The following is a 21,794-nucleotide window of genomic DNA, read 5'->3' on the forward strand; positions in this document are numbered from 1 at the left end:
ATGTATACACCACCTATTAAAAGGGACAAATGTAGTGGATTTCTGACAGTATAAAGACTAAGTGTTTTTTTATAGGATATGGAACTCCTACTTAACAACTACTCTTTTTTGTGTTATTGGACTTAAAATTTGACACAAGTTTAGGTAGCACAGTAGTAATATGTACTACCACATTAGGAGTCCCACAAATGCTGCAGTGCATGAATGCTTAGCAGAGGTTTGTTCATCCATGACTTACAAGTAACAGAAAATAAGTCAGATATTTGGCTGATGACTTTCTCAAGTGTATTACAAAGACAGTTGAGGGAAACAGAATGTGGACCTTTTAATCTGACGAAACAACTAATGCTTGTGTGCATTTCCTTGGACTCAGTTAATAAATGGAGTAGGGCTCAGTTTGCTCCATCAAATAATTAATGTACCTCCATCTTCTTTGTAATAGAATGACCTACAGCTTGGATAGGCTTGTGGATGTAGTGAGCAGCAAGGACATAACTGAAAACCTAATTTAGTAGGGTTGAATGTCCACCTTGTTACAAATAAAATGTAAGAATAAAAAAGTACTGTTGACTTGAGGTACTACTGCCATCATTCATGGCCAAAGCCCTGGCCCATGTGTATATACACAGGTAACAAGTTGCCTGCAGTCTGATTCTAAATTGTATACTCCAGTACACTTAATTGTACTCTCTGCCTGTAGCCGGCAGCCTACTTTTTAATTATTCATTCTCATCTCAATGCCCCATTCTATAAAAAGAATCCCCAATGTCATTAATGAATCTGCTCCTGACCCATTTACATCCCAAGAAAGTAACATTATTAAAAAGGCATTTCAAAAACATCTAAGGTGAAAGAGTCTAACATTTGATTTGAAAGTTGTGCTCTCTTATTTACATAAAAAAGTATATAGGGTCAAAGATCGTGTTCCATGCATGGGTTGTTAGAAAATCTATCCTATACTACAGTGCTGCGAAATATGCTGGCTCTATACAAATAAATAATAATAATATACTATATTCCCTTATTTGTATACAATACTTAAATATGTATTAGGTTTTACTTGCTTTTTATGTTACATGCTTTTGTCCAGAAAATCTAGGTTTTCCTGAAAATCTAGGTGTCTTTTTTTAACTTGCTTGTTTGTGTTCTCAGTCTGTGTCCTGTAATGTTTAATGCATCTATACATGTCTAATGGACCTCTTGCAAAGTGCATTAGAATAACTGATTTAATTTCCACTAAATCTTTTTAAATGGCCGTGGAATAACGCCAGGGACTCTGGTGCTTGGAAGCACAGGAATGGAAAAACCATGAAGAAAATGTATGAGGGTGACTTAACAAGACAAGCTGACAATTCATCTTCAGAGAAGACTGTATATTTTTATTGATTTTTCAGCACTAATAATGATCTTTTTCTGCAAATCGTGGTCTTGTTATATATTTTTGATATGGCGGGGCATGATTATTTGTCCCTTGCTAGAGGAGGGGGTGTTCACTGAAAATAATATATTAGCATTTTGAAGATGTGGTATTCTAATAGAATTTGCATTGGGGCTTTTACAGTTCTCTGGTTTGAGATTTAGCTTGCTATTTAATTTTGAGGCTTAGTTAACCTACCGACTGTAGTGTTAGAATCGAAAAATCTATAGGAAAGGGTTTGCATAAAAAGCAATAAAAATAAGCAGAACAATAAAAATATAACCTTACAGTCAATTTGTGTTTTGGTTGCCAGATAAAATTAGAGAAAAGATTGCTGGGAGAGAATTAGAGAAAAGATGGAGTGTTGTACCCATGAAGACGAAGGCATGGAGGCATCAGAAATGATCATAGAGAATAGGAGAGAAGAAGAAAATAGGGGAAACAAAAAGAAAAAATGAATGTAGAGAACTGTATTGGGAAATGGTAAGAGAATGATATACAGGCAGTACGCTCTTATGTACCAGATAGGGTCTGTAGGTTTGTTCTTAAGTTGAATTTAAGTTGAATTTATACAGATGTTTGTCTTACCATAATGTTTATTTTTACCGGTCTGTGCTCTGCAGTAGACAACACACACCAGAGGGGGTTGGGGCAGGTGGTTTATTAAAGCTAAATGCTAATAAAGACCAAGCAGACCACAGTATGTTACTGTAATAGCCCACGTTTGTAAGTGCGAGTTGTATGTAAGTCGGGTGTTTGTAACTTGAGGACTCCCTGTATATTAAATAATGTGGAGTAATATAGAATATGCTTCAGTTGTGCTGTGTTACAACACACATTACACAGACAAAGTGCTGCCTTTTCAGAGGCTGAATTAGCAGCAATAAAAGTTATATGCACAATTTATATTTTGGAGTTTTTACAGGTCACATACTTAGGTAGATCTATGCATAATGGGCATTAAATTGTTCATTAAAAAGAAATACCAAAATAAAAATTCAAAATGGCTTTGTTTTAAATTGGCTGAAACCAGGAAGGGTTGGTGAGTGAGGTTTATTACAACAATTGTGGGAGGGGCTTAGTATAAGTATGCGGTGCTACACGCAGCACACATAGGCTTCCTCCTCCTTTTTTACCCCCATTTCAAGCACTGCACACCATGAATGTAGGTTGTGGAGCTCATAAATACATTAGAAAATATCTAAAAATAAACTCTAACTGGATAAATTAAGAAAGAAGATTTACAGTTATGTCTCATTATCAGTGTTTGCAAGGGATGAAAACATAATTTTGCCTCCTTATAGGTCCCTGGTAAGGCCTCATCTGGAGTATGCAGTATGCAGTGCAGTTTTGGACTCCAGTCCTTAAGAGGGATATAAATGAGCTGGAGAGAGAGCAGAGACTAAGTGCAACTAAACTGGTTAGAGGGATGGAAGACTTAAATTATGAGGGTAGACTTCAAGGTTGGGGTTGTTTTCTCTGGAAAAAAGGCGCTTGTGAGGGGACATGATTATACTTTACAAGTACATTAGAGGACATTATAGATAAATAGCAGGGGACCTTTTTACCCATAAAGAAGATCACCGTACCAGAGGCCACCCCTTCAGACTAGAGGGAAATAACTTTAATTTGAAGCAACGTAGGTGGTTCTTCACAGTGAGGACAGTGAGGTTGTGGAATGCACTGCCGGGTGATGTTGTGATTGCTGATTCAGTTAATGCCTTTAAGAGTGGCTTGGATGATTTCTTGGAAATACATAATATCCAAGGCTATTGTGATACTACAATCTATAGTTAGTGAATGAGTATATATAGTTTGTGAGTGTATGGAGGGGTCAGTGTGTATATGTATGGACACTGGATTTCATTTGGAGGGGTTGAATTTGATGGACTTTGTTCTTTCTTCAACCCGATCTAACTATGTAACTATGTATGTAATCTATTGTACTTATCTATGGAAACAGCTTGGAGCTTTTTGATAAACAATAATAAACATATAAAAGGTTACATGCTCTTATGGTTTGTTGTTTTATGTTGTAAAAACAATAAAACTTACCTTTAAAAAAAAAAAAAAAAAGTTACATGCTCATACATACATTAGGGTAAAGTTATACCAGGTTACACACCTACCAAATTACCTTAGGTATCTTCGCTCAATAATGGTTTTTTTTTCATAATGAAAGATTAAAAAATCAGGAGGGAACTGACTTCTGCTACACTGTTTCAAGAGTCAGAACCAGAAAACAAAAATGGATAAATAAATACTGCTTTCAATTCAATGCTTAGAATTCATTTTTCTTCCATTATGTAAAAAAATGTGTTTTTGTTTGGAGATCTAATAAAATAAAAGTTTATATGTTACATTTATTTTTTTTATTTTCATATATAACATAGGTCAAAAAAGTTTTTATGCGTAACTGCAGCATTTTACAGTGGCCCTCTGGTATTTGGCAGAATCTAGAGATTATCAGTTTGGCCTGCTGCTTTTTTGCAGATTGTTAAACACATTATTCCAAAAGTGTTAAAGATGATATAAAAGTATAAAAGTACACACTAGCATTTATATCATTTTAGTAAAAAAAGTTTTTGCAAATTAAGACCCTGACGTGCACCCTATGTGTTATGTTTTGGTAGCCGAGGATGAGTAGAGTATAACAGTGCTTTATTAGCAGGCTTATTCAGCCATTATACAACAGTAAGTAACTCTAACACCATAAAAATCTCCCCTTGGTCAGCAGCAATAATATAATTTTCAAACATACGGATTCAAGCAGTAAAATGTTTAGCAGGCTCACCAGGGTTTGGAAGAAAAGGTGCAGGCTGCTGCAGAGGTAGAAGAGACATCTCGTCGTCAATTTGTTATGTTTTGGTAGCCAAGGATGAGTAGAGTATAACAGTGCTTTATTAGCAGGCTCATGCAGCCATTACACAACAGTAAGCAACTCTAACACCACAAGCTGTATAAAAAGTATGCACAGTATCAGTCTTGAGCACAGTGACATCTACAGGCCATTTGTATAAACACCACAGGATATGCTGTCTAAAAAGTGATTTATACAAATACAGAATTATGTTTGCAACCCTTGAATCAAACTCCCTTTTTTTCATTCCAACATTATGTTTGCTTTGACAGCCGTTGTCTGGCAGTGAATGGTTATATACTATTATTCCTAAATCATTTACCATGACTGATTTACCTAAATTGCTAACTTTCATACTATTATGCATGGTACTTTAACATTTCTGTACATTAAACCTCACCTGAAAATGTTAAGCTCGCCACTCTTTGCAAAATGTACACTTTTGTGATTTCTTGTAATAAAATGTTTTGCCGGCAAATTTTACCTGTTTTTTTGAGTGTTTTTGATGTTAAAGGCAATATAAATAAATATTTAGTGCCACTATAGATATTTGGTAGTAACTATAAAGTATAGCTGATTCCTTTATGCCTTGTCATTTTATATTTATTTGAACTGTTCTTCACTGCTTCCTTGCTCATGCCTGCTTTAATACTATTGTAGATTACTTATGTCCTCTCAAAAAGTCATTCTTTAAGACCCACTTGGTGGCTTAGCTGTCATGTACCTTATTGATGAATTTCATTAAAATAAGGCTCTGAGAGCACTGACAACTTACCGAGCCACCAATAGCCCAGTTCTATACTTTACACTGTGACCCACTTCAAATTCAAAAGGGGCTATTGACACTGGGAAAATGTGCACTTGGGCTGTCACGTTTGCTTTCATTCTTTTACTTGAAGCTGGCAAAAAGGCTTGATCCAGTGTTGATAATGCACTATATATATATATATATATATATATATATATATATATATATATATATATATATATATATACTGCCTTGCAAAAGTATTAACCCTCCTTGGCTTTTTACCTATTTTGTTACATTCCAACCTGTAATTTAAATGTTTCTTAATCTTATTTTATATAATGGATCTGCATAAAATAGTCTAAGTTGGTGAAGTGAAATAAGAAAAATATATATAAAAGATAATAAAAAACTGAAAATTGGTATGTGCATATATATTCACTCTCTTTGCCATGAAGCCCCTAAAAAATCCAGGTGCAACTAATTACCTTCAAAATCCACCTGTGTGCAATCTAAGTGTCACATGATCTGTCAGTATAAACACACCTTTTCTGACATGGTACCACAACAAACCTGCCAAGAGAGGGCCGCCCACCAAAACTCTCGGGCCGGGCAAGGAGGGCATTAATCAGAGAGGCAGCACAGAGACCAAAGGTAACCCTGAAGGAGTTGCAAAGTTCCACAGCAGAGACTGGTCCGAGTCGAGGGAAAGATGGATGGTGCTAAATACAGGGATATTCTTGAGCAAAACCTGTATCAGTCTGTCTGTGATTTGAGACTAGAACGGAGGTTCACCTTCCAGCAGGACAATGACCCGAAGCATACTGATAAAGCAACACTCGAGTGGTTTAAGGGGAAACATTTAAATGTGTTGGAATGGCCTAGTCAAAGTCCAGACCTCAATCCAATTGACAATCTGTGGTCAGAATTGAAGATTGCTGTTCACAAGCCAAAACCATCCAACATGAATTAGCTGGAGCGGTTTTGCCTTGAGGAATGGCCAAAAATTCCAGTGGCAAGATGTGGCAAGCTCATAGAGACTTATCCAAATTGACTTGCAGCTCTAATTGCTGCAAAGGGTGGCTCTACAAAGTACTGACTTAAGGGGTGTTATTTTGTCCTAATTGTTGTTTGCTTTACAATAAAAAAAAATCTTCAAAGTTGTAGGTATGTTCTGTAAATGGTGCAAACTCTCAAACAATCCATTTTAATTCCAGGTTGTGAGGCAACAAAACATGAAAAATGCCAAGGGGAAAAGACTTTTGCAAGGCATTGTACACATTTTTTTTAGGTTATTAAAATTGAAATAATTATGTAATCCAAACCAGTATGCGTTCACAAATGCACAGATGGAATAAACTTTATTTAGACAGTTGTCTTAGGCCTCTCCCAGTGTCTCTACATGCCGCACCATTGTAACAGATAATTAAACCCTCGCTATGTATTAAGTTATCAATGGAACGCTTACTCCATTAGTATAAAACATGACTGGCAGGTATACTTTAAGCATGCCGTTCAAACCAAAATTCCTTCCAGAACATTGCCATTAGAGTTTTTTTCCTCCTTACTTCCCCATTTAGGTCTGTAAGCCAGATATTACTATATACAGCAAATTGCAAACAGAATAATAAGTATGTTTTAAGCAGTGTGGGAGTAAGTTTTTTTTCTGAGTCTTTGACCTGCCCTGAGAGAAAATGTCAGAATTCTAAATTTGTTTCAGCTCTGGTTGTCACTCTTACCCTTTCTGGAAGCAATGTTCCATTTTTGTGCTACATAGGTATTGTGCTTTCATTGCCACCTTGGCAGTTAACAATTCTAGACACTTATCAAACTAACTGAGGATCTGCATTGGTCTGATACCCACCGTGCAGTGGGTTATTGTTAAATGCAGGTGTAGGGCAAAAGTTAGCAGGTTGGGTCTTGTAGAGCATTTTACTCTTCTCTCAGATCCACCTCTCTTCTTTCTTTCCACTCTCTTTCAGATGACATCACTTCCATGTTTATGATGGTATCACTTCTATATTTCAGGACAAGTGATGGATAATGAGTTGGTTTGTGGGAAAGCTGTAGCTGGTTGGGTCAAGTAGCAGGTAAAAATGTGGGTTGTGTTTTTGGGTGCAGGTACACACACATTAATTCTTAAGCTTACCATGTTTGTTAGGTGTATTCTTCATACAATTTTGATCATCACTGTATTTATTAACTGCTTTATAAATGATAATTCATTATGTTGCACATATATTTGCTGTCATTATGGTTCTGATCCCTACAGACAGTTTTTTTGGTCTTGGTATTCTATATACCTGAAGCATTTTAGCTCAGTGTGCTAAACTATTAAATTTACAGTGCAGATTAGAAATGACTTTATTTTAAGACTGTTTTCTTTGCACTGTATACCTTATGAAAAAGGTAGATGCATTGAAAAAGACTTATCAATAAGAGCAAAGGCACAAGTAGTGCTTTGTTTTGTGTGATTATCGGTCTTAATCAACGGATAATCCCTTCTTCTTTAGATGCAGTGATCTCCATTTTCTGGATTGAAAGGTATATCTGGATGCTTTGTCACCGCCAGGAGAGGTGATCTCAATAGGTGCACTAGAGAGTGTCCGAGAGCCCCATTGCTCCTTAGGCCATCTAATCACAAGGTTGAAACATGAATAATGGGCTGATGTCTTATTGCTGTTCCTGGCTGCAGTTTGTATTGATGAAGGCATGCACCATGTGGAAATACATTTACATCCTTATCAATTACAATTTGCCAATTACACAGGGCCGGATTTACATAGTGGGTGCCCCTAGGCCCACTGCCGTTCATTGCCCCTGTCCCCTCCCATTTATTTGTGCAAATTTTCATCATCTGGACAGGAGCAATGGGGATAGGCGCACAGGAAATTAAAAAAATTATTGTCTCCAGCAGCATGCCGCCCCCCTAAAATCCTGCCGCCCTAGGCCCGGGCCTAGGTGGCCTTTCCACAAATCCGGGCCTGCAATTACAGCAGGTTAAAATGTCATAAAAGAAGGCCACATTTGATTATCATACTCTTTTTTTAATCTAAACCAACATTGTTTTTAAGGGAAAAAAATAAAGCTATTTGGGCTTCCTTTAGCTGTTTTGCAAGGCACTGCACTCTAGTGGTAGGAAACTGGCAGTTAGATAGTTGTGTGTTCCACAGTGGAACACATGGCAATCTTTTACTTTTTTTGTGAGTCAAGAAGAACATTGCAATGTGGAAGATCCAGGACAATGCATTGTGCATCAAAATCGTGACTGTCCTGCAAAAGCAGTTGGGAGGTATGCATTGCTCTCCCTTCGGGTAAAAAAAAGATCATTGCAAAAATGTTCGTTTGTTTTTAAATCGAGAATCTGTAACCTCAGCATATATATACACACAGGAGAAAGCATGCTTTTCATTTAGACTACCTTTAAGAAAACAGGAGCAATGCCTGCAATTCCCTGTGTCTCCTGTGTTTAGCTGTCAGGCCCAGCAGGAAATATTACACATTATGTTGACTCATTAAACATGTTATCTTGCTGGTGTTAGCACAGCCATCACAGAGGATTTTATGGCTTTGTAATACACTGAGAATTGAGTAAAAAAGATTACTGATCTGAATGACACTAAATATACAAAGGCTTCTATTGTACCAAGATGGAATTCTATAGTTCTCAGTGTCAGTGGTTATTAAGTCACCTCAAGCTTTCCTGAATTAGCTCGAGACCTGTATCCCCCTCTCTCGTGTTCAGCACAGAAAACGACAAGCTGTACAAAAGTAAATAGGGCATTTTGGCATTTATGTCTTAGCATTGCATCGTCTAAATACTAACTCTGTTTTTAAGTAAAAGTCACAAGGAACGGCTTAATTCGACCGCTGGGGCGTATGGTTTCATGTATCGTTCTTCATTTTCCACAAAGTGGATAAGATAGCCACGGAATTAAAAGTGAAAAATAATCTGGCCTCCTTTGCCAGTGGCGAATGTTCACCGAACGCACTTCGATTCAATGGATTTTGAATTATTTATACTCTGCAAGTTTCAGTTTTTTTCTTGCAATCTGTAAATGAGGACATCGAATGCAGCAGAGAAAGAATGACATTTAATCCGTTTATCCATTTAGATAACAAGATGAGAAGCAATGATTCAATTCAGCCTACTTTTCTCTATCTGTCCGACATTAGGGGTAAATGCAATACCTACGATTAATAGGTTAAATATCGATTTTCTTGTGTCCCTGACAAGCACTCTTTTTAAAAAAAATTACAATAATAAAAGAAACAGGGCCTTACAAATGCTGGCATAAACAGAGGGGTTTCTTTTGTAATATCTATGGGTTTTTTTTTTAAAGTTTAGCCTGAAAACAGTGCACATGAAGCTGAAATAATAACCAGATGCAGGAAAAACAAAAATACATAGAAAAAAATTCTGGCTATTTCTCCCCATGATGCCCTAGATATCATAAATATTTATTTTCTGCGGCCAGTATTTTTATAACCAATCTAGCTAATAATTTCTATTGTCTTTTTATTGTCTAATATGCAAAGCTGTTCTAATCCCAGAACCATAGGCAGTGTTCTATATAAATTTAGGCAGTGTTCTTAAATTGGTACTTTGGCTCTGCAGCTTTCGTTCTGTATAAATTCAGTAAACAACTGTCAGTCCCAAAGGAATAATAGTACTATTTGCATACAACTCTCCATAATTCTGGAGTAGATGTGGGGTTGGTGTGTACAAATGCCTTCTTGATTTAAAGCAGAATTTTTACTGTAGAGTACAGTAATTTTAAGTGCTCTCAGCTGTTTTTTAAATCCCCCCCGCACATTTTGCAATGTGTTTTAACATGTTATTGACGATAAAACATTTAGGGTGCTATTTATTTAAGTCTGATTTTTTTCTGGTCGGACTTTTAAAGGGGAAAAACACATTTTTTTCATAGAAAAAAAACTTGAATTTTTTGATTAAACCCTGATGGCGTTAAACGTCGGAATAAAAAAGTACTCCCACTCAGACCTGCCGAGTTCATGTAGAAGTCAGTGGCAGATGTCCCGTTAATATCCGTTGTAGTTTTCGGGCGTCAAATCCAAAAAAGTTGGAGGTTTCGGTGTCAAATCCAAAAAAGTCTAAGTTTTCGTTGTCAAATCTGGAATTTTGTACAATTCAGATTTTTTAGCAATGTTGTAAATTTTTTTCCCGCACAAGAAGTTTTTGGAAAAATTTAATGATAAATAGGAGAGAAAAGTCCGTGCTGAGTCGTTTTCAGAAAATAGTGAGAACTTTTCAGATTTTGAAAAAAAACTATAATAAAGTTCAGTGGCGTAACTAGATATTACTGGGCCCCAAAGCAAATAATTTTTCAGGGCCCCAAAATGTTTAGAGGTTGACTTATTTCTCCAATATTTATTGAAATTGTATATGAATTAGGGCCTCATGGGGCCCCCCTGCAGCCGCAGGGTCTGCTTCCTCTATAGTTACGCCCCTGATAAAGTTTGTTAACATCTTACCCTCCAGCTCTCTTTGCTCGAGCTGAGGAAAAATAGCAATATAGTTGGTGGGGAGGCTGTGTGGGTGGTTTGGGGCCATCATCTAAAATGGAATGTTGGGAGATAATAGGGGTCTTCCACTTTACCCCATGGTGCAATGCTAGAGAGTTAAAGGGGCACAAATGTGTTATCCTTTGTGATTACTTTTGAAGCACTTGGGTAAGTTGTGTTCTACTCTACATTACAGTACACATGGAGCAGGTCTGGGTCAGTGGGGCCCACTAGGCTTTTCTAGAGTACTGCTGGCCCAGTCCGACCCTGCCTGTGAATAACCACACACAATGCATCATGCAAAGTGCATTCTTTAGATTGTATGATTTTCATGGAGAATAATAATAGTAATTTCAAATGATTTGCCCAGGCCCACACCTCATGCCTAACAACTTATAGTACCGGTTGTTATTCTGCTTTAAAGAATACCTTCTGTGAATCCTGAATCTTGTAACAATAATGTAGTACATGTGCTCATTTATAGTGTATTAAAGGGATCAGCTAGAATGGGGCCAGTAATCTGAGAGATTTAGAATGTGTATACCAACATGCATCATTGCCCATGAAAGCCTTTAGTACAAGGAACAGCTATTATACATCCAAGCCCTCTGTTCTAAATCTACTTAACTTCTCTGTGGCCTTGAGGAACTCATGCAGAGTTATTATGTCATCACATCTCCATTTCACGAGTCTCCTTCATAATGTGTGGCCTCTCAGTTGCTAAAATATATCTCCTGCCTTTGAACAGGGAGGTATGGAGTGTGTGCATGCAAATATTTGCTCTGTACTCCCTGGAGACAAATTCCATCTCTTGAGTAATTCAAGTTTTGTTTTGTGAGTGACATATTTATTTAAAATATCTAACCTTTTGTTACACACATCTGGATCAGATTTCAGTTTTCACTTTGGTTTGACTTTTTTAAAATGTGTTTTTAAATTGAATGTTGGCTAAAATACAGAACACAAATTCTGTCCTGAAATGTGTACAAGCTCCATGTTCTGGAGAAATGTATCTCTAATTTGTGGCCTAATGCACAGTGATTGGGGAATTCCTGCCTGGTAGTTAAACATAAAAAGTCTGATATCAATATAAGTCGTGTGACTTATAAACCAGGATTCTGGTATATATCTGCTTGAGTAAAAATATACAATAAAGGGAAAAAATTACTAATAATATGGTCTTCATAGAAATGGAATTGGTGAAGTAAAATTCCAGGCACTTGCCTCATTTGGATGATATGGTGGCCTGAATTACAAGGTACTTAAAGAAAACAATAAAAGAGTTACTTTAATATTAAATATAAGATGCCTGCCTCAAAATTTCCAACAAAATTGTTAGGGGCTACATTTAATTACAAGTCAGAGAAATGTCCTGAGATTTAAACTCCTTAGGCAAGTGCTAAAGAGAAATAAACAACACAGTCTGACATCTTTTTGGTAACATAGTTAAATTGTATAGAACTGGTCCCATTTGTATTAAGATAAAACAAGAAGAAAAATATTTTATTTCTTGTCTTGTGTATATATACTATGAGGCTTATTTATTAAAGGTCGGTTTTAGTGGTTTTAGAGGTTCTTTTAAACCAATGCTAAGCTAACAAACTCTAAAACCACAACTGTCATTGAATTTATGAAACGTTCAGATTTAAAAAAGTATGAACAAAAAGAAGTGCTGAACAATCTGACCTCAAAAAGCTCTAAACGTTTCAGACAAATCATGGCAAAAAAATAAATAAATCTGAAATTCTTATTGGTTTAAAAATGGTCCAATAGGATCAGCACACCACACTAGGGGGCATATTCACTAAAGGCGAATTGTCTCCAGCAAACGCTTTGCTACACTTTGTGCCACTTCGCCAGGCGAAAATTAGTCGCCAGTATGCTAATTCACTAAAATGTGAAGTTGCTTCCTGGGCGCCGAACGCTGGCAATTTTTCAGCGCGAGCCTTTCAAAGTGAAATGACGCTAGCGATCGCTTCTGCCTAGAGAAACATCTTTAGTCCTCTTACGCTTAGGGCAATTTGAATAGGGCAGGTACATTAAAGTTATTATGGACGTCTTTATTAGAGATGTTGGTGCAAATGCTTGAAGTGGCCACTTTTTATTACAAATGTCCAAGGAACCTGAATAAAGACAAGATATCCTCTAATGCCCTACACATGAGCCCACCCTAAAACGAATATTCCATGCCCCTCAAATGTCTGGGGAAAAATGTTAACACAAAAAAGTTTAATAGTTAAGACTTTTGAAGGTAACCCCACTTAAAAAAAAGAAAAGTCGCCAGCGTTTTTACAACTTTAATGCATTGCTGGCAGACAGGATATGATGTAACTGAAATAAGATTAAGGAAGTTGTAGCTTCATTTTAGCAGTTTGCCTTTCATCAGAAACTCTGACGCAAGAGGTAACGTTAAAAAAACAGGAAAATTTGTGAATTTGCAAATTTACACCCGTTCCCTAGAGCGAAAAGTCGCCTGGCAAGTGCAAACGAACACTAGCAGCGGTCCTGTTCACTATTCCCTGCGGATTGGATGTCGCTATCGTTAACCACTTCGCCCTTTAGTGAATCTGCCCCAATGACTTCAACAGCACATCAACAGCTTTTACTTGGAGAAGTTTGGCATTGAAGGCTTTCTTGTTTTATTCACTAAATAAATCTCTCTTTTTAGAAATATAGAAAACACAAACACAAATAATTTGTGATTCGTGGAAAGAAATCACAATTCGATTGTTAGTAAATGGACCCCTATGTACCTTTACTTATCAGTTGTGACCCAGGAAAAAAAGATAAAATAGGTCTTCAAAATCATATCAAACTATACATTGGTTTCCCAGAACTCTTCACCATAGTGCTTATCTGCCCTCCTTGTTTGATTCTGTGTTTTAGGTTTCTATGTTTGAACGCAGAAATCATTTGAGATTATCTGGGAACCGCCGGTGCGCCTGTTTATTGTTATATTGGGAAAAACACTTACTTATAGTTTAACATGTATTTATGAGAATGTTTTTCCATTGTCTGCTTTTCACTGTGTTTTATACGGTACACTGTCTCTACACGTTCAGATAAGCCCTTTTATTGTGAGCCTAAGAACTAACCTCTGTTCCAAGACAATGCAATGGTTGTTCTGTCATTAGTAAGTGTGCAGGTGGCTGGCGCAGCCTTACAGCATGTGTAATTGTATCTCTTTCACTACTTAGTAATATAAGTCTCGCTGCACAATGTCAACTTTTACATTTACTACCCTTGTTTTTGGTGGATTAAATGTTTCTTTCCTAAAACATCTGTTGGAAGGTTTCAGATTCTATTGACTCCATAAAAGTCTTACATTGCACCTTGTCTGATCTTTACATATGAAGTAGCATATGTCCAACATGACGCACGTGTTACTATGGCAAGAACCCATTGCTTAGAGGCAAAACCTATAAAAAGATGTAGTTAAATGGAGAATTGGTGACATTTTCTCATTGCAGTGCTATAATTTGTTTACAATAAAGATATAACATTTTTTGTTGAGTAATAGATTTCAACAAAGCCATATTATTGTCATGCAGGAACTTTACTGGAAGTGGAATCACGTCTGGTTGGAAATACAGGGTCCTGTTATCCAGAATGCTCGGGACCTTGGGTTTTCCAGTTCCAGTTTTCCGTAATTTAGATCTTCATACCTTACTAGAAAATCATGTAAACATTAAAAAGAGCTGGGTTGCCTAGGGCAGTGTTTTTCAACCTTTTTTGAGCCAAGGCACATTTCTTTCATTGAAAAAATCCCGCGGCACACCACCAGCTGAAAATGTGAAAAAAAGCTTATATTAACAATATAAGTGCTATTGTTAATGTAAGCTTTTTTTTAAACATTGATGCATGAGGCAGAAAGTTGTCAGTAAGAAAGTAGAAGGAAACATATATGAAAAGGCCAATTGAACTTTATTATATCATCTGCAGTTTTTTTACCTGATAAGATTTTCCAAAGCAGGGTAGCGCTGCCCTCTATTTAAGATGGTTGGGGCAATAGTTCTCTCACGAACACAGAGATTAAATTATTTTGTTATTGTGTTTTTTTGTAATAACACTCCCCCAAATATTTTATAATTGCTGCCAAGACCGTTGGGGTTTTATAAATAAACAATACTGATAATCAAATCTCAAATCTAACTAACTAGATCTGGTGCTTCAGCTAGCAACTGTGCAAAGGGAGAAGCAGGTCACTTATTATTATTTTGTTATTACAAAAAAACACAATTACAAAATAATTTAATCTCTGTGTTCGTGAGAGAATTCTCACATTCATCATTCAAGGCCAGGGTAAGCTTGCTATGCCGGGTACCCATGCTATTGCCCCTACCAGCTTAAATAGAGGGCAGCGCTACCCTGCTTTGGAAAATCTTATCAGGTAAAAGTTCAATTGGCCTTTTCATATATGTTTCCTTCTACTTTCTTACTGACAACCTTCTGCCTCATGCATTGCAGCCAGACAGCTAGAAATATGGTTCTCCTTATTACAGCACGGCTAAGCCGCAGGGTCTGCTTCCTTAATATTTTGATAACAGCACTAGCCGTTCACCTGTCAGTCCGTGCACTTCTGCCTTCTGCCTTCACATCGAAGCTGCGCGCAGTGCAGCCAGCGACCTCCCTGATCAGCCAACCCAGGCACGGCTCTTCTGCCCGCTCAGGTCACGTGACGTCACGTGAAAGGTCCGCGCACTTCGGCCTTCAAATTGATAGTGGCACACCTAACATTAGTTTGCGGCACACCAGTGTGCCGCGGCACACAGGTTGAAAAACACTGGCCTAGGGTGTCCGACCAGCTTAGCCTGCCTCTGATTAAACCCAATAAACTGGTTTTGCTTCCAATAAGGAATAATTATATCTTAGTTTGGATCAAGCACAAGGTACTGTTTTATATAGAGAAAAAGGAAATCATTTTAAAAAATGTGGATTATTTAATTATAACGGAGTCTATGGGAGATGGCCTTTCCATAGTTTGGAGCTTTCTGGATAATGGGTTTCCGGATAAGGAACCCATACAGTACCTGTATATAGAATAGAATGGCAACAGGATTCATGTATAGACAATAGTATATATAGGGCCGCCATCAGGGGGGGACAAGTAAGCCACAAGGAAAGTTTGCTAAATTGCACTACACACCTCCTACATTTGTGCTCTGATGGAAAGGGAGTTTTTAAAAAGAAAAAAAAAAAGTTAAATGTTTAAGCACAGTACAATGAAGTGTGGAGAAAAATTATGGGGAGCACAGTAGAAAAGGCAAGGGTAGCAGGAGGGGAAGCCTAATAAAATCAGAAGAGAATTCAAAGTTTAAAAAGAAGGAGGATTCAGGGATGAAAAGAGGAATTGAAAAAGTATAAAACAAGAGATCAAAAGATAGAATGTAAGGGGGGAGTAGAGGAGAGATGGAAGAAGAGGAAAAGTGGAAAACAAAAGAGGAAAGAGTGACGGAATTGCATGGTGTGGAGAGAGTATGAGAGCAAAGCAGAAAGGGGTTACAGAAACAATTACTCCTGCTGTCCTCCAGCTGCAGAATTGTGTGGCAGTGGTTGTACTTGTGTACCAGTACCTGTCTGGTGTGTGTATATATATATATATATATATATATATACAGTACTTCAATACATGTGAATACTCAGGGCCGCCATCAAGGGGGGACAAGTGGGCCGGGCCCAGGCATGAAGGGGGGCCGGCTCCTTTCAAAACTGCAGCACTGCCCCTTGAGAGCGCCGAAGCCGTGCGTGCAGCCAGCCGAACAGCTAAAATGCGGAAGTGCCGAGAACAGCCGAAGGACCCAAAGCCATGAAAACAGCCAAAGCCGAAGTCCCGAAGTGGCGAAAAGACCCGAAGTCACGAAAGAAGGCAAAGTTGAAATCCTGAAGCCATGAGTTCAATTCTACTGAACACCAATGTTGTTTTTGTTTTTATCCCCTGGCCACCAATGTATTATTTTAATATTCTGTAGGCCCCTGCCACCAATGTTTTTTTGGGGCCCCAATTTTTTTTAACTTGTAAGGGGGGCCCTACAACCAATGTTTTTTTAAAAAAAAAAAAATTTTGGGGCCCCAATTTTTTTTAACTTGTAAGGGGGGTCGCTAGTGTGGGCGGGGCCCAGGGGGCCCTGAAAATGTTGTTCTACGGGGCCCTGTGATTTCAAATGGCGGCCCTGAGTATATACACAGTGTTCCCTATCCAGACATATAATCATGTTCATTTGATTGTCCAATTGCAGTTGGCTCGGTTCTTTGTTGCTCTAGGGGACAATGACTGACCATTATGTTGCTGTATTATTTTTCTAGGTTATTGATTTTTGTAGTGAAATATTTAGCTAAGCTAAGTACTATTTTAATAAGCAGATGGTTTACAGTTTTCAAAACAATTGTTTTTATCTACTGATGCTTAACACATATTACTCAGTTTATAACCCATTTGGGAACCCCTTAGCACAGAAACAAACACCAGTTCATTTTTGGTTCAGATTTGTCAAAGCAGAGAAGCAGTAGAAGAGGTCTCGTGCCACAAAACTAGATTTGCTTATGGAACAGATTATGCCAGAGTTTGGTATCCTGCTATTGCCCACTGTCAGCTTTTAGGTTTCAAAAAATTGTAGCTTAACAAGAAGTATTAAAGTGTCATAACCCTGAAGTCAAACTAAGAGATATTTATTATTCAATTTAGACCCCAAGACCAACTATTGCATCACAGATGTATTGCCACCTATTGTGCCAACAATTGCAGTCATATGTCAATTTAATTGCAAGGATCTGATCAGATTGCCTAATGCTGATTGAACAGATCTGGGCAATTTGATCCATGTAATCTTCTGATGTGTGGCACAACTGGCTTGAGATCAATTTCTTAATCTGTTTTTTTTTATCAACTGTATCAGTGTAGAAACACAACAATGCATGATTTGTTGAGTAATTTCAGTACATCTTGTGATGAAAAAGAAAGTAATAAACGGAATTAGCATGTGTGGTGAGATTTATAGTTCCTGGAATATGTGAATGCGAATTTAACCAGACATGGACATAGTGTATCTGGGGGAGGACGGCAGCTGGTACCTGGAAGAAAAGGGCTGGTAAAATGGTACAGCAGCTCTGGGTATAATTACAGCAAAACATGCAAATAATCCACAGGCTTTTTCTCATTTCTAAATTAACAGAATCCTGTGTTTCTGGTGTAAAAACAAGCATAAGATAGTATAGCAAGTTAGGTTAGCTTTTCTGCAGGGTACTATGGGCACTTGCTGTCCATGGGCACCTGCAATCTAGTGGCCAACCAGCCAGTATAAGCAGAAAGTGGGCATTACTTGTGCCCTAATTGGTTACTAGGAAAGAGCCACATATAAGGAATACTGCCAGATTGCAGAGGGAATTCTCTTAATGATAAGCATGGAAGGTCTGAACTGCCTGACCAACTTACTAGACTGACTAAATGCACAGTGCCTGTCTTCTCCATTCAGCAGAAGTGGACCACTGAATGCAAGATAGGGTTGCCGGTTGGCTGGTTTGTTACTAGCCTAGCCCGTAAAATAGCAGCCAAGGCTGGGAGCAGTATCACAAACTTATTGGCAACTTGCTTTCGGCTTGTAATTCTCCAGCCAAAACTCTTCTCTGCCATTGCCCCTACATCAAGTTTTATAAAAATCATAATAAAAAATAAAATTAAATTAAAAGTAAGAATTGGTGTAGCCCATGGGTCACAGTTTAGCAGATGTTCTTAGGGCCTTCTTCCTGGTGTTCCTCAACTCCTGCATCCCTATCATCTTTTGTTCTTCAACTCCTGCATCCCTATCACCATTTGTTCCTCAACTACTGCATCCCTATTACCTTTTGTTCCTCAACTCATGCATCCCTATCACCATTTGTTCTTCAACTAGTGCATCCCTATTACTTTTTGTTCCTCAACTCCTGCATCCCTATCACCATTTGTTCCTCAACTCCTGCATCCCCGTCACCTTTTGTTCCTCAACTCCTGCATCCCCATTACCATTTGTTCCTCAACTCCGGCATCCCTATCACCTTTTGTTCCTCAACTCCTGCATCCCCATCACCTTTTGTTCCTCAACTCCTGCATCTCCATCACCTTTTGTTCCTCAACTCCTGCATCTCCATCACCTTTTGTTCCTCAACTCCTGCATCCCTATCACCATTTGTTCCTCAACTCCTGCATCCCTATCACCTTTTGTTCCTCAACTCCTGCATCCCTATCACCATTTGTTCCTCAACCCCTGCATCCCTATTACCTTTTGTTCCTCAACTCCTGCATCCCTATTACCTTTTGTTCTTCAACTCCTGCATCCTTATCACCTTTTGTTCCTCAACTCCTGCATCCTCATCACAATTTGTTCCTTAACTCCTGCATCCCTATCACCTTTTGTTCCTCAACTCCTGCATCTCCATCACCTTTTGTTCCTCAACTCCTGCATCCCCATCACCTTTTGTTCCTCAACTCCTACATCCCTATCACCTTTTGTTCCTCAACTCCTGCATCCCTATCACCTTTTGTTCCTCAACTCCTGCATCCCTATCACATTTTGTTCCTCAACTCCTGCATCCCTATCATCTTTTGTTCCTCAACTCCTGCATCCCTATCACATTTTGTTCTTCAACTCCTGCATCCCTATCACCTTTTGTTCTACCTAACATGGGCTGTACAGCATGTCTAGACATCCCTATAGAAGACACTTTTATGATTTGTTAATCTACAGTCATATTCAGGTTATTAATTAAAGTGTTTTTGTCCATATTCATGTTTACTGCTAACAGCTTACTGTGTCCTTTGTCCTATCAGCAAGAATGAGAGAACTCTGCTATGGCACTAGCAGATAAGTGGTTAAACTTCACATGAACGCATTTTTTTTCCAGGCTGGCTGTCAGAAGGTAACATACCGTACTATGTCATCCTGTAAGTGCCTGGCTCTGGTATCAGTTTCCCAATACTGCATCATAATCTGTTCAGTATACTTTAGTGTTGATTAAACAGCTTGCTCTGAGCAACCAGGAAAATGATACAAAGGCTTTAATATTTCATAATGGTCTGAAAGTTAACATTATCTGACATATCCATTGAAGACATTTCATTAGCTAAATAGGCCAATCTGTGGGGTGGTGAAACATGGATTTAATTAGCCCCCGTTTGATGTCTCCTTTTCTATACTGTGTCCTTTTCATTACAGGGTTTCTTCCGGCGGAGTATTCAGAAAAACATGGTATACACTTGTCACAGAGAAAAGAACTGCGTTATCAATAAAGTTACAAGGAATCGCTGCCAGTACTGCCGGCTGCAGAGGTGCTTTCAAGTGGGCATGTCCAAAGAATGTAAGTCCAATGTGAAGAATTCCTTGTTATCAGTCAAAATAGTCAACAGGCCATTGTGCTATGTGTGAGATATATTCAAGACTTTACCCCGCTACTCCTCTATTAATAACATTAACCAATGAGTATACTTTTATTATTAAACACTTCCTTTAAAGATTTCAACCTGTGCCCTACAAGATGTTGTTAAACTTCATCTTTCACCTGCCTAATAAACCAAAGGCTTTTCAAGGGCTTCTGGGAAGGAAAGCTCAGAACATGTGGAATGATGCACCATATGTGCTCTTTGCTTTTTGTTTGACCTTCACAAGAGCCTTCCTTCTGTGTTAAATGGCAATCAACACCCTAATGTGAAGTGATTTACTCTTGATGCTTAAGTCCCAAGCAGCTCTTTTATTTACCAGTACATTTATTCTTAACAGTTGTGTTTATGATGTGCTGGAAAAAGTTCCACCTCCATTAACTGGCATTATGTTGAAAATCAAGTACAAGCATCTCTCCATATCCCACTTTTTCTTTATGAGATTTCCATGCAGTATGTGTTTCATATCTATTAATCCAACAGTGCAATTAGCCATCCCACTGTCTCCAATCATCCTCATTCAACATTCCATCACAGGCGTTCATGTTATGAAGCAGAAAAACACAATCCCCTATGGCTGAACACCTGCTTTATTGTCACTTAAACATCAGTTGAATGGTGGCAGGCATCAGCCTTTCTGGAGGGGTCCTTCTACACTTGTCAGACTTGCAGCAATATGGGAGCCCCTGTGTAAATGGCACAAGAAACTCAGAAAGCATTGGCAGAACTGTTCTCTGACTATTACCTCGTTTAATCTGGAGACATTGTACACCCTACAGTGTATTATATCTGGGAGTTTAGGGCACCTGGGAACAGCTTGGCTTAAGGTGGACATATATGTTGAATATTACAGTGACTGGCAATTCAGTTGTACAGCTTGGGCGTTTGTTAATTCACTGAGATTACAATATAAATACAATTTAAATCAACATTCTTAAAATAATCCTATGTTTATAAAAAATTATTTTTTTTGCATAGAATTCCATATAGAAAATCTCTGGTCCTTTCCCTCATCTAAGGTATTTGATTTGGTGAAGTATTCTGGAGTGAATGGGAATATAATGCTTTGTTCAGGAAGCTTAAATAAAAAGGAAAAGCATTGCTACAGCAAAATGAGCCAAATTCAGTTGCATTAGAATTTGCATTAGACTTATGGGGAAAGATGGAATTGAAGTAGAAACATTTTTCTCACCAAATGAAATCTAAAATGATAAAGGGAATGGAAGGTTTCATACATCGGAGAAGAAGGCCCGTGGGGCATGAATAATACGTATACTATAAGTACTGTATATAAGGGGACAATACAGTATACTCTACACTCCCTTAATTACCTGTAGATACTTCCAAAGGACAAAATGGTGTTTACTGAATCCCCTGAAGCAGTTATACTTAAACATATATGAGTTAAATCTGATAAAGGGATAATCCTGTTTAGAACCAAGAATATACGATATTAATGGGGTTATGTAACAAATGTCATTGGTTACTATAAGCCTGGGCAAACGTGATGCATTTTATTAAATATAAGGGTAATACTTTTAGAACAGTGTTGATCTTCTATGGACTGACCTAACTGCTCTTTTGGAGTAAGGAAGGAATTTTCATGGATTTTTCTTCCTACGCATCAGTGACTACAAGATGGGATTAAATGTAGGCTTTACTAGAGGACATGAACTTGATGGACATTTTCCATTTTTTTTTTACCTCCGCTACTATGTACTATATTTGAAAAGTTGGCAAGTTTGCTATTTCACAAGACCCATGGGCAAATTTACTAAAATTGTAACTAGAGAATCCTGAGGAATTCTTAACAGTTTATTTATTTTTTCGTTTCTAA

The 21,794-nt window shown here is 37.9% G+C and overlaps 1 protein-coding gene across 3 annotated transcripts in view; it reads left to right on the top strand.

Annotated features, from left to right (window-relative positions):
- rarb.S (retinoic acid receptor beta S homeolog) overlaps positions 1-21,794 on the top strand; it is a 245,930-nt gene that overhangs the window by 157,829 nt on the left and 66,307 nt on the right. For all 3 annotated transcript variants that reach the window (XM_041567529.1, XM_041567530.1, XM_018269282.2), the window contains exon 3: positions 19,737-19,878. In XM_041567529.1, coding sequence (XP_041423463.1) covers positions 19,737-19,878 — 142 coding nt within the window. The remainder of the gene's footprint in view (positions 1-19,736; positions 19,879-21,794) is intronic.

This window comes from Xenopus laevis, chromosome 6S (assembly GCF_017654675.1).
Source record: "Xenopus laevis strain J_2021 chromosome 6S, Xenopus_laevis_v10.1, whole genome shotgun sequence".
NCBI lineage: Eukaryota > Metazoa > Chordata > Amphibia > Anura > Pipidae > Xenopus > Xenopus laevis.